Consider the following 13,397-nt stretch of genomic DNA (forward strand, 5'->3'; position numbering starts at 1 on the left):
ACACAGTATTTTTGATATCTGAAATTGAGGGTTACATTTAAAATGGCTTGCCACAGGGTATCATCTATCATACTGTACAGAATGAAAATGCTGTACAATATATTTATTATATAAATTAAAGGTATAGCTATAAATAATAAGATGAATAACCTACCTTTTTGAACGGTTTGAACGATTTGAACGGGAGGCCTGTAGGGAAGAAAAGAGAGTTACCAAGTTGTTTCATTTCACAGAAAACAGCTGAGTCACGTGCTGCACCACTGTTAATTCTAGCATTTACACATAGGGGTTTGTATTGAGGCATATAAAGCGACTACACGTTCCACCCTCAAGTCTAGGTCTTGTGGTTAGGGCTTGGATCACCAGAGAAGCAGTTGCACCCATTAGAGCTGGTGAATTATTGTTGTTTTCTGCATTTCATTGAATCGACTATATTCAGATGTTTGTGTGTGTGTGTGTGTGTGTGTGTGTGTGTGTGAAGTGCTTAGGCATCCTTGTGTTGAAAGACGCTATAGAATTGTGAATTGCATTGTATTTTACTGTAAAAGGTTTTGTTTTCCAAAATTCATCTGGAGTGGGAACTGGTCATTCACTCCTCATTAAGATTGCTGTTATTTTTTAACATTGTAGCCAACCATATAATATAAATCCCTTTTGACAATCTGACAACCAGAGGGCGCTATGTTATAATTGTCGGGAAGACTCAGGGTCTAATAGCTACTGATTGATCTCTTTACATAATCATGATGCTGTACAGGTTCATGCATTCATTGTTTTTTTCGGAGATTTGAATTAAAAGAAAGTAGACAAGCCTGTGCTTTCCTCACCTGCAACCCTCTCCGTCCAGCAGGCGTCTGTACTCCGCGATCTCCATCTCCAGACGGGTCTTGATGTCCAGCAGGATCCGGTATTCCTGGGACTGGTGTTCGGTGTCCAAGCGCAGCTGCATCAGCTCAGCCTCCAGGCTGCTCACCATCCCCTGCAGTCTGCGGAGCTGATTGGAGTAGTTGGCCTGTGTCTCCTCCAGTGAGCACTCCAGGGCCCCTTTCTGAAAGACAGGAAAGAAAAAAAAAATGAGAACGAGAAAAGGCTATTCGGTCCATCAAGGCTTGTCCTTTGTTAGCACATTGTTCTCCCCTACTTGGGTGGGGAGGTTGGACAGATTTAAAAGCACATAATCTAGTATTTTTTAAATGTTCCCAGTGTTTTAGATCCTACTACTTCACCTGGTAGGCTTTTCAATGCATTTGTAACTCTGTGTAAAAAAGTTCTTCCTACGTTCGGTTCTAAATTTACTTTTACTCAGATTCCATGAAAGCCCCATTGTTCTTTTCTCTGGGCTAACCTTGACCATGTATCTTAGGTTAAAGACTTCAATCAAGTCCCCTCTTTCCCTTCTTTTTTCTCAGCTGATGTGATTGAATTCTTTTAACCTGTCCTCATAGCTCATGTCATCCCGTCCTGGGATCAGCCGTGTCATTAAGTCCTGGGAAAATTCGCTTTCAATCGGCTAATTAAAATACTTCAGCACACTCCTCCTCGCAACAGGGAGATGCAGCTGTTATATAGTGTATTCCTCTCTCACCATGCCGAGCTGAGACTGCAGTTCAATCTCCAGACCCTGCAGCACTCGTCTCAGGTCGATGATCTTATTCTTGTTGGCCTCGAGCTCGGCAGTGCTCATGGTGACCTGCTGGTTCAGAGCGTCAAACTGCAAGACAAAAGGGGGAAAGAAATGCATGCAGTCAGCTGAGTAGGTACTGAACTGTTTACTTGACCTAGTTTCTTATAATTAGAGTTTTGTGTTTTGAAGTTATGGATGAATATTTAGTAAAACAAAAAAATACTTAAATTCATTGACAAACAGTACTGATGAAGATATTAAGACAGACATCTACCAAATCTACGTCAATTATATATTTTACTATGCATACAAAACAATACAACTTTATATAACACGCTGTCCTCCCAGGTCCTCTGTACTGGAATGAAGGCTGTCTGTGGCTCCTCACCTTGCTCTTGTACCACGCTTCAATCTCCCGGTGGTTCTTTTCGGCGATGCCCTCGTACTGCGCTCTTGTTTCTTCCAGGACTCTGGCCAGGTCCTGATGTGGGGCAGCATCCACCTCCACGTTGACCGATGCACAATGCATCTGAGCCCGAAGAGCTGCCAGATCCTACACAAGACAGCCGTCAAAGTGGATTAGCAATCAGTTTTAAAACAGGGTCCCGTAAACCAAAAGAAGTTTAGAATCTCTGATCTAAGGGACCTTGGTACCACTGGGGAACTGGCGATGGTTTGCATTTTTGCATTGAGTGGACAGAACATAGGTGGAAGTACAGAGCTGACTCGGCATAATATCCGTTATATGATAACAGGGTGATTGTGATGGAACATGGCAAATGTTTTGTAAGCAATTAGCTGTCTACTGTTAATAATCTGTGAATGCCAATCTTTCAATAATGTAAGTGTAAATAAATACGTTAGAATTTAATTCACTCACTGTTGTCAAATATCACTAACAGCATGACTCAGGATAATTGATTATAGTTGCTTCCATCCTTAAAGTAGTGTTGTCCAAGCTAAGCTTTAATAAATAACCGATAGCATGAGTTTCCTGACCGAACCAGCAGATGATCCTGTGCTTGTGGTTCTCATACCTCCTGGTGGTTCTTCTTCAGGTAGATCAGCTCCTCCTTCAGACGCTCGAGATCCGACTCCAGGTTGGAACTGGCCTGAGTCAGCTCATGCAGGACCCTCCTGAGTCCGGCGATGTCAGCCTCAACAGACTGCTTCACTGCCAGCTCGTTCTCATACCTGCACAGGAATATAAACCAGGTTGCAGAAGACTTTTTTGGTTTTGATACAGTCTATCTATGCATACTACTACTTCAGAAATCAATGACCGTGAATGCTGTTATCAGGGAAACTCACTTTACATGAAAGTCATCGGCAGCCAGTTTTGCGTTATCAATTCGCAGAACAATCCCGGAATTTGCAAGACATGCAGCATGGATCTGGAAAATGAAAATAAAATAAAAAATTATCCCAAATTGGGGTTTCTATTGATCGATTCATTCTCTGATCTACGATCGATTAGTCAATTAATCACACCTGTTTGCTAGTGATATTAAATTGCATTGAAAGACAATTACAGGTAGCCCTAATACAAAATTGTTAACATAATGCTAAATGTTTCATAATGCCAGCTAATGGTTAATATACATATATTTGCAACTAAGATTATACGATAAACTTTTAGTACTGTTGTGAAAGGAAAGCACCAATAATCAAATGTTGCAGTCTTTTTTGCTTCATTCTCAGATATTGTGAAATATTAGTTAAACCTTGCAATTGCCCTTTTGACAAGGTCTTTAGAAGTACCAAATACTTATTTTTTCATGCACAGTTTTTTGAAACCGCACAAATAAATTAAATGCAACTACATTGTGAATTGTCATCTGGGACAGGACAGTAACTCTGAACAAATCATACAGCAATAATGGACACAATATGAATTCTAATAGAATTGCATAGCTGTAACATATGAATATGTTATGTCTTGATTTGGTTACAGTTTTCTGCAGGAGCGGCAATGTAAATGACTCAAAAGTTGATGGAAGAGAGTTTTGAGTTCTTGAAAGCCAGTGTTTGTATATCACAGTGAATCTAATAAAGAGTTTAAGCTCAAATCTATTGTCACTTTTTGTGTTCTTTCCAAATGGGAAGACACGTTTGTCAAAAAAAAAACATATCTAAATGTACCCGTATTGCGTGACACTGCAATGTGCTCCCAAACAAGGCAAAAGAGTTGTCTTGACCTTAACAAAGTCATTATTACCTGTCGATGGAGGTCATGGATGATCTTCTCATAGGCACTATAATCGTGGTGCTCGGGTGTCTTATTTTTCATGAATTCCCGGATCTGGAACTCCAGCTTGGAATTGGCTGCCTCCAGGGAGCGCACCTTCTCCAGGTAGGCGGCCAGGCGGTCATTGAGGTTCTGCATGGTGGACTTCTCATTGATGTTGAGACCATGTTCTCCACCGGCACCGAAGCACCCTCCTCCCATGGCAAAGACTCCACCATAACCTCCAAAACCGCCCGACATGGAGTGGCTTGAGATTCTTGTGCCATGTCCTCCAGCGCCCCCGTAAACACTAGGAGCCCGACGCTTGATGACAGTGTGTACAGACCCTGCTTGGGATGCCTTGAAGTGGCCCCCGGAACTGACTGAGCTAGAGCTGGAGTGGGACATTATGGTCGGTTACTGCTGGATGCTGGGAGATCCACAAGCTTCTCTCGAAGAGATGAACTGAAGTAGATTCATCCAAGTCTCCTCTTATATAGAGATCTGAGGGGGATTCGGTTGAGCAACTTTGTCATAGACAACAAAGACATTTGAATCCATCCCTATCTAATTGTTTTGCAAATTTAGATCATGTCAAGTGGTGCTAGCGCCCCAGGTGTTTAGATGATTAGTGTGGGTGGAGAAGGTGGCTTTGCAGTCTCAGCAGAATTCTCAAATTCTGAATAACTAACTATCATCAATGAGGATTCTAAAAAGCTGACAACAGTATTGGTATTTGGTAGCTGATTATAATACAGTATATGGGATTTGGGTTTACATGAACAAATCTATTAATCTTGTTAATCTTGTACATTAATCTTGTATTTATTGTAATGTGCTGTTTGTATGTGTTGGTTTGTATATTATTATTTTTGGGGGTTTCTTATGAGTCCAGAGACTCCCGATGTAAATGAGCTTATAGCTAAATCTGGGTACAATACATCTTGTGACTTGTCATGAATGTTAAAAATTGTAAGGCACACTGAACATGACAAGTATACCAGTAACTTAACGATTTAAGTTATTTCTCATTTGTCTTCAGGAACAATTTCTGCTTTAAGACCTTAAAAGACCATTGCAGTCAATAGAAAACCAAAGAAAGTTTTACAATTGATTATGTCTTTGTTTTTTTGTTTTGTTTTTTACTCCTTATTTATTGTGTTTTATGTTGTTGGCTGTGGTGGTGGGAGCCTCTTGCCAGGTCGTCATTGTAAATGAAAATTTGTTCTCAATTGAGTAGTATAGGGCGGCAGTGTGGAGTAGTGGTTAGGGCTCTGGACTCTTGACCGGAGGGTCGTTGGTTCAATCCCAGGTGGGGGACGCTGCTGCTGTACCCTTGAGCAAGGTACTTTAGCTAGATTGCTCCAGTAAAAACCCAACTGTATAAATGGGTAATTGTATGTAAAAATAATGTGATATCTTGTAACAATTGTAAGTCGCCCTGGATAAGGACATCTGCTAAGAAATAAATAATAATAATAATCTGGATAAATAACGGTTTTGATTGATAGATTGATTATCCAGGTGAAATCTGCCAGTACCCAACCTATGCATCTGTTGATCAAAGCATGACTGGGTTGTAGGTTCCTCAATTTAACAAAACACGGACTTGTGTTTGGCTTCTTTTTTGCTGAATGCTATTTTATTTTGTGTGTTTAGTTTTTAATTGTTATTATTTATTTCTTAGGAGACGCCCTTATCCAGGGCGACTTACAATTGTTACAAGATATCACATTATTTATTTTACACATTTTTACATACAATTACCCATTTATACAGTTGGGTTTTTACTGGAGCAATCTATGTAAAGTACCTTGCTCAAAGGTACAGCAGCAGTGTCCCCACCCTGGGATTGAACTCCAGTCAAGAGTCCAGAGTCCAGAGTCCAGAGTCCTAACCACTACTCCACACTGCTCCAATTGCTGTTATTATTCACATCAAAAACAGATTCACAATTTTGCACAACATATTTTTTTCTTAGAAATGGAATCTGGTGCAGAGCATGCAGATATAATACTGAGGCTGTCATAAGCTCCCTTAAAGTACAGGTTAAATTCATTTAGAAGAGGTTTTCTGAGTAAGGCATGGACAGTGTTTTTAAACCATGGTTAAATTTTAAGATAAACACCTGTCCATGGTGCATAGGTTAAAGGTTGGAATGTGTCACAAACAGAAATTTAGCTAATTTTATATATATATATATATATATATATATATATATATATATATATATAGACACACACACACACAAACACACACACACACACACACACACACACATCTATGGCCAAATAATTAGGATTGCGTGACACATTTTTATAAGAAAATTATAACTTTGCAGTATTATTCAGCAAATGTTTGGCATTTAAAACACCCATTAATTATATTGTAGCAAAGGGTACAATTAAAAGTGATTGCTTATTTTGAAGAACAATATGTTCCAAATAGAATGTGTGCACACTGTAATTAATATGGAATGAATATCAGTATTTCTTTTTAAATATCTTCCTACACTTATTGTCAGCGCATTGAAATGCCCAGGCCACAGTATAATATGAGTGAATGAAGTCAAGCTCCGTCCTCTTAATATTACTGTGGTCATTGATTGTCGCTTGCCTTTTATCAGGCATACAACTTATATTACTTAACCCATTTAACTACCAAATACATTTTCATTTGAAACCAAAAATAGCTGTATTTATGTCACTTGATACATTTATTTTAAATGAACATTTCATCACAAAAATGTAACTCCATCGTTTGCATGAAGTAGAAAAAAGCTACTCCCGCGTAATACAGATCAGTTTGAAAAAAGCTAACAATGGGAAAAAAAAGAAATAATATTTAATCTCTAAAGCGAAGACTTGGTGAACAGGACCATAGGGTGCAGTAGCATTGCACTGCTCTTCTGTGTATCTTTCAACAGTCTTTCTAGAGAACCGTGCCGCGCTTTACCGGGTTTACATATACACAAGAACATAAGAAAGTTTACAAACGAGAGGAGGCCATTCAGCCCATCTTGCTCGTTTGGTTATTAGTAGCTTATTGATCCCAGAATCTCATAAAGCAGTTTCTTGAAGGATCCCAGGGTGTCAGCTTCAACAACATTACTGGGGAGTTGGTTCCAGACCCTCACAATTCTCTGTGTAAAAAAGTGCCTCAAACTCAGGTTCTCAAACTTGGTCCTGGGGACCCCCTGTGTCTGCTGGTTTTTATTCCAACTGAGCTCTCAATTACTGAACTAGACCCTTAAATTGAACTGATCATTTGCTTAATTAGACATTTATACTGGTTTTCAGCTCTTAAATAGTTGCAGAGTTCAAGCTAGCTATAACTAGAACTATGCAGATATTTAATAGCTGAAAACAATTAAAGAGGTCTAATTAAGCAAATTATTAGTTTGTCTAAGGATTTAGTTAAGTGACTGAGAGCTCAGTTGGAATTAAAACCAGCCGACACAGGGGGTCCCCATGGACCGGGTTTTGAGCGCACATTCGAATACATCTCACCAGATTTGATACACACTTACAACCTCGAGTTAAGTTTGATACATTCCACCTGCTGCTTTCTACAAAGAATGCCACTTTGTATCAGATATAAACCAATGAACATAAACTGTTAAATTAGCACCACAGTTCTGTGAATGTCGAAAGAAGAAATATGTAGCTAAGTTTTAAATAACATGTTTACATGCCACGGATAATCACAAATAAATAAAAATAAATAAAAGGGGGTAGCGTTTCGCTTTCATCTTGGCAAATTTGTCAACACCACCCTGTATTTGTAAGTCTAATGTTTTTGCTTGTCGGGTTAGCTCGTAATAACCAAAATATCGCTGAGTCTCATCGCCAGTAGCGTACACGCAGGTATGTTTTGACCCTTTTCATGCACGAAAATAACCATATCATTCATTTGCCGAACTAATACCAACATTTGCCATACGCTGAAAATATGTTAGAAAAATGATTTTCATGTATAACATTGCCTTAATTTCTTTCCATACATATGCATATTTAAGCACTGTAACATTTTAAAACAGTAATTCAAATAGTACATTTCACCTAGGTGTATCTAATACTGTAGTGCAGTGGTTCCCAACCCCCGGTCATTTTATAAGTAACTTGAAATATGCAACTGTTTAAGAGCTGAAAACAAGTCCAGCAGGGTCAGCACCAGTCTGACCAGTCCCAGCAGTGTCAGCACTAATCTGACCAGTCCAGCAGGGTCAGCACCAGTCTGACCAGTCCCAGCAGTGTCAGTACCAGTGTGACCAGTCACAGCAGTGTCAGCACTAATCTGACCAGTCACAGCACTGTCAGCACCTGTTTTACTAGTCCAGCAATGTCAACACTAATCTGACCAGTCCAGCAGGGTCAGCACCAGTCTGACCAGTCACAGCAGTGTCAGCACTAATCTTTTTATTTTTTATTTATTTATTTATTTATTTATTTTATAAATTTAGTCGTCGCCATTTTTTTTACCCCGGCTTTCTCCCCAATTTAGTATGCCCAATTATTATCTGTATCTTCGGCTCACCGGTCGCAACACCTCCGCCGACTCGGGAAACGACGACAGATCTGGCGGCTCCATTGCAGAACCACAGGCGCCCTATCGGCCACAGGGGTCGCTGATGCGCGATGAGCCGTGGATTCCCCTGCCGACCTGTCAGCACTAATCTGACCAGTCCCAGCAGTACTAGCACGTCTTAACAGTTCCAGCAGTGTCCAGTAAATACCCAGTCTTACCATTTCCAGCTGTAGCATCAGTATCACCGGTCTCAGCATTAACTTCAGTAGCATACAACTAAACGCATGACTCTCAGTGAAGGTATAAACCTATCTACTTATTCATATTTATAAGTTCTATTCTTCTTGTTCTTTTAATATCACATATTTCTGACAGTGTGAATAGGGCAATTTTAGGTTGGTGTGGTTTTGCTGGGAGACAATTTGTTTAAAAAAATATGGGTCATGAAATTTCAAACATCATCCAAGGTGGGTCACTGGCTGAAGAGTTAGCGACGTATATTGCTTTACAGTTTGCATTAATAGTCTGTGCAGGCTTTATAAAATGATAACATATATGCAGTGTTTTAGACAAAAATTAGATTTTAGCCTCGGTAAAAATGTATTCCTAGCTATGCCCCTGTATATGGAAAACTATGAAGTGTATGTAATTAACGTACACATTACTGACTTTATGAAGCAAAAATAGTTAATTCTATAGGGTGATGTAAAACTTTTAGCAGTAGCTGTAGAGTCAATTGGAGGTAAGTGAAGAACACCATCGCGTGACACATTTTTATGAATACTTTTTATAAGTAACTTATAACTTTGATGTCTTATTCTGCAAAGTCATTAAAAAAAGATTTACGTGTGGCCAAATAGCTGGCATTGAAAACGCCCATGGATTATTGTAGCAAAGGGTACAATTAAAAGTGATTGCTTTTTTTGAACAATATGTTTCAAATAGAATGTACTCCTACACTGTAATTAATATGTGTAGGGTCTACACTGTAATTAATATGTGTTCATTGTAATTAACGTGGGATGAATATGGCTTGTTCTTTTTAAATATCTTCCTATGCTTATTTATGCGGTGCCATGTGTAAAAAAAAAGTGCTAATATTTTAGTCTTTTTTTCCAGATTTAACTTAAATCTTGTATTTCTTCCCAGATTTAATTTAAATCTTGTATTTTTCCCCCAGATTTATAAATGTTGTGAAAATAAATATATTTTTTTAAATGTGTACATTCTTATGTAATTTATACATCTTAAAATATTTAGCAACTTTTCAACATTTAAATGCTAAATCTTTTTTTTAAATATATATATATATATATATATATATATATATATATATATATATATATATATATTGTTATTAAATATTTATTTTGAGAATCAAGATTTAGCTGTTCTCAAATAAATCTGGATTTTGTGAACTTAAATATTTAACTAAATCTTAAATCTCTGAACTAGATTTAACATTTAGCTGATGTGCTTTCACACGATTTGATTGGCTCTTGCAATGTTGAAATTTGCTTATTTCTCAATTAGCATTACAAGAGCCAAGACAGAGCTCATTTGCATACAAACTCCAGATTTAGCAGGCCAGTTAAATATTTAGCTAAATGTTAAATCTTTTTTTTAGAGATTTAAGATTTAGTTAAATATTTAAGTTCACAAAATAAATATTATATATATATATATATATTAAATAAAGATTTAGCATTTAAATGTTGAAAAGTTGTTAAATATTTTAAGATAAATTATAGCTGAATGTACACATTTAAATTTATTTATTTATTTATTTTCACAACATTTATAAATCTGGGGAAAAAATATAAGATTTAAGTTAAATCTGGTTAAAATAATAACACTTTTTGTTTTTTACACATAGCACCCCATACACATCGGGTTGGTGTACAGTACAGTAGTTTGTTCTTTATTTTTTGTATGTGGTGGTGGGAACGCAAAGGGCTGTGCAGGGCTACTTGCTTTAAAACATTTGATATATTTAAAAAAAAAATCCCTCTATTACCAGGGCCCCCCTTCAGGGCGTTGGGCCCCAGGGAAATTTCCTCGTATTCACCGCCCTCTCGGTGGACCTAGTGCCAGCAACATTCACTTCTGTATGACATTTAGCTTGAAGACTTGATGGGAAAGATTAACAGACAGACTAGAAAGCATTTACGGCTTCCATTGGTAGAATCTGTTATCATGTGTATTTGCTTTTATTTATACCAGATGGGGCACTATTATTATGTAATACCTGGTAATAGTGGCACTGGAATAATTTTCAAAGTCCAGGTGCTGAAAGCCATTGAACAAAACTGTAACCCCTGTATATGATGGAAGCCATGCAAAAGCACCAGTGCCTCTGCCTGGTAATTTAGGGAAAGACCAGACCACCATAAACAGGTTCTTTTGATCTGTGCACTCGGCTCAATCACCTTGTATTTTTCATTAAGAAAATGGTATCTCAGCTGGAATAATGTTCTATTTTGATTGCTGGTTTTATTAGAAGAGCCTCCAAGGATGGAGAGGAATGAGCTGGTATCTGTTACCATACCTGACCAACCACCTGTGAAAAGAAGGCGGATGAGACTTTACCAGTGTGCTCAGCTGAGCCCTGAGAAACCATTACAGGTACATTGTCATCTCTGGAAAATACCTTCGTTATAATGAGAATAGCACAAAGACAGGGGATGAGGAACTACTTAATAGCATCTACGTTGTATTCAATGTCTAACATGTTTGGCGATCTTGCTGTGGTGTATGTGTGTCACGGTGTGTATAATTGCACCATGTTAACCTTCCTATCTATGTGGCTATTGTATCATGCATAATGTTTCGTTTTTTTTAAAGTCATGGCAGGGCAACGTCTCGATAGTTTACATAAATTGTTTTAAAATGTTTAAAAACGCAATTAAGCAATCGTGATCGAATGGGATAATACACCATGCTTACTTAATATTCCAGTGATGAGATTTATAAATGACCACTGAGGCTGTCCACCTGCAATTCCCTTTGAAACTGGGGCAGCTGTGAGTTAGTAACAGAACATCTCTGTGCAAAAGTTTCAGAGGGGACTTAAGTTACTGCTGCACACCCCTAATGGTAGAATCCTTGCCTACTGTTTTTGTTCCATAATTTGACATTGGCAGTATTCTACCAGTATATTAATATATGTGTTGGGTTACCCATGGATCGAACATGTGGATATAGCCTCACTAAACCAGTCATGCTGTAGGACAGGTGACAGTTCATATAAAAAGGTTGGGACTAGATAAAGAAAAAAACATGTCTGTGCATGTCTGTATAAATGAATGAGGCCTGTTACTGAAACACAAGTGCAACTGCTTGTCTTGCACATCATGCAGTTGTTTGCATCACCAGTAGAGGGAGTCAAAAAGCAAATAGAACAATAAAAAACACCAGTTTTTATTCAGACCCAATTATTAATTTATTGTTTTTATGTGACACATTGTGATGCCCAGCTGAGGGTCTGCAGAGGCAAAAAAAATGCCTTGGTCTAGACCTTTTGTTCTACTTCCTCAACGCGGGACGACACAACCTTCCCATTAACAACCTCTTCCACAATGGTCTTCACCTTTCTCGTGGTGTTGCTGGTCGGAACAGGTGCTGTAAAATAAAAAAAAAATTATATATATATATATATATATATATATATATATCAAAATAGTATTTTTGATATCCTAAATTGAGGGTTAAATGTTAAAACGGCTTGCCACAGGGTATCATCTATAATACTGTACAGAATGAAACTGCTGTACAATATCTTTATTTTATAAATTAAAGGTATATCTGTAAATAATAAAATGAACAACCTACCTTTTTGATACTGGACCCTGTAGGGAAGAAAGGAGAACAAACACGCGGTTAGTTACCAAGTCGTTTCATTTCACAAACCAGAAAACATTTCACTAAATAGACTATGTTCAGGTGTGTGTGTGTGTGTGTGTGTGTGTGTGTGTGTGTGTGTGTGTGTGTGTGTGTGTGAAGTGCTTAGGCATCCTTGTGTTGAAAGGCGCTGTAGAATTGTGAATTGCATTGCATTTTACTGTAAAAGGTTTTGTTTTCCAAAATTCATCTGGAGTGGGAACTAGTCATTCATTCCTCATTAAGATTGCTGTTAATTTTTCACATTGTAGCCAACCATATAATATAAATCCCTTTTGACAATCTGACAACCAGAGGGTGCTATGTTATAATTGTCGGGAAGACTCAGGGTCAAATAGCTCCTGATTGATCTCTTTACATAATCATGAAGCTGTACAGGTTCATGCATTCATTGTTTTCCTCGGAGATTTGAATTAAAAGAAAGTAGACAAGCCTGTGCCGTCCTCACCTGCCACCCTCTCCGTCTAGCAGGCGTCTGTACTCCGCGATCTCCATCTCCAGACGGGTCTTGATGTCCAGCAGGATCCGGTATTCCTGGGACTGGCGTTCGGTGTCCGAGCGCACCTGCATGAGCTCAGCCTCCAGGCTGCTCACCATCCCCTGCAGTTTGTGGAGCTGATTGGAGTAGTTGGCCTTTGTCTCCTCCAGTGAGCACTCCAGGGCCCCGTTCTGAAAGACAGGAAAGAAAAAAAAAATTGAGAACGAGAAAAGGCTATTCGGTCCATCAAGGCTTGTCCCTTGTTAGCACATTGTTCTCCCCTACTTGGGTGGGGAGGTTGGACAGATTTAAAAGCACATAATCTAGTCTTTTTTAAATGTTCCCAGTGTTTTAGATCCTACTACTTCACCTGTATTCCATGCACTTGTAACTCTGTGTAAAAAAGTTCTTACTACCTTCGGTTCTAAATTTACTCAGATTCCATGAAAGCCCCATTGTTCTTTTCTCTGGGCTAACCTTGACCATGTATCTTAGGTTAACTCTATCTGTACCATTATGTTTTTACAGACTTCAATCCTGTCCCCTCTTTCCCTTCTTTTTTCTCAGCTGAGGATATTGAATTCTTTTAACTTGTCCTCATAGCTCATGTCATCACGTCCTGGGATCAGCCGTGTCATTAA

General features: G+C 38.4%; 2 protein-coding genes across 3 annotated transcripts in view; both read right to left on the reverse strand.

The window, feature by feature from the left end:
* Positions 1-13,397, reverse strand: part of LOC117433470 (keratin, type I cytoskeletal 13-like) — a 28,387-nt gene that overhangs the window by 11,641 nt on the left and 3,349 nt on the right. Inside the window, exons 6-8 of one of the 2 annotated variants that reach the window (XM_059006640.1) lie at positions 12,727-12,947; positions 12,210-12,226; positions 11,832-11,999 (exon numbers count right to left, since the gene is read on the reverse strand). In XM_059006640.1, coding sequence (XP_058862623.1) covers positions 11,890-11,999; positions 12,210-12,226; positions 12,727-12,947 — 348 coding nt within the window. In that variant the 3' untranslated portion in view covers positions 11,832-11,889. Of the gene's footprint in view, positions 1-154; positions 190-11,831; positions 12,000-12,209; positions 12,227-12,726; positions 12,948-13,397 lie in introns of those variants that run through there. The other variant, XM_059006639.1, reaches the window with a different exon arrangement.
* LOC117433469 (keratin, type I cytoskeletal 13-like) lies at positions 824-4,327 on the reverse strand. The gene is made up of 6 exons (XM_034909311.2): positions 3,843-4,327; positions 2,936-3,018; positions 2,662-2,818; positions 2,013-2,177; positions 1,586-1,711; positions 824-1,048 (listed from the first exon to the last, which is right to left on the reverse strand). Exons 1-6 carry the CDS (start codon positions 4,257-4,259, stop codon positions 824-826), a joined length of 1,173 nt encoding a protein of 390 aa, XP_034765202.2. The 5' UTR covers positions 4,260-4,327.

The sequence above is a fragment of the Acipenser ruthenus genome, chromosome 33 (genome assembly GCF_902713425.1).
Source record: "Acipenser ruthenus chromosome 33, fAciRut3.2 maternal haplotype, whole genome shotgun sequence".
NCBI classification, from domain to species: Eukaryota; Metazoa; Chordata; class Actinopteri; order Acipenseriformes; family Acipenseridae; genus Acipenser; species Acipenser ruthenus.

What these genes read in the sequence shown, in the direction of transcription:
- LOC117433469 (XM_034909311.2), bottom strand. Translation starts at nt 4,259, where the DNA reads ATGTCCCACTCCAGCTCTAGCTCAGTCAGTTCCGGGGGCCACTTCAAG. An exon ending in TCCATGACCTCCATCGACAG is followed by an intron (nt 3,019 to 3,842) that starts GTAATAATGACT and finishes TTCATTTTCCAG; the next exon opens with ATCCATGCTGCATGTCTTGC. An exon ending in TGCAGTCTCAGCTCGGCATG is followed by an intron (nt 1,049 to 1,585) that starts GTGAGAGAGGAA and finishes CCTGTCTTTCAG; the next exon opens with AAAGGGGCCCTGGAGTGCTC.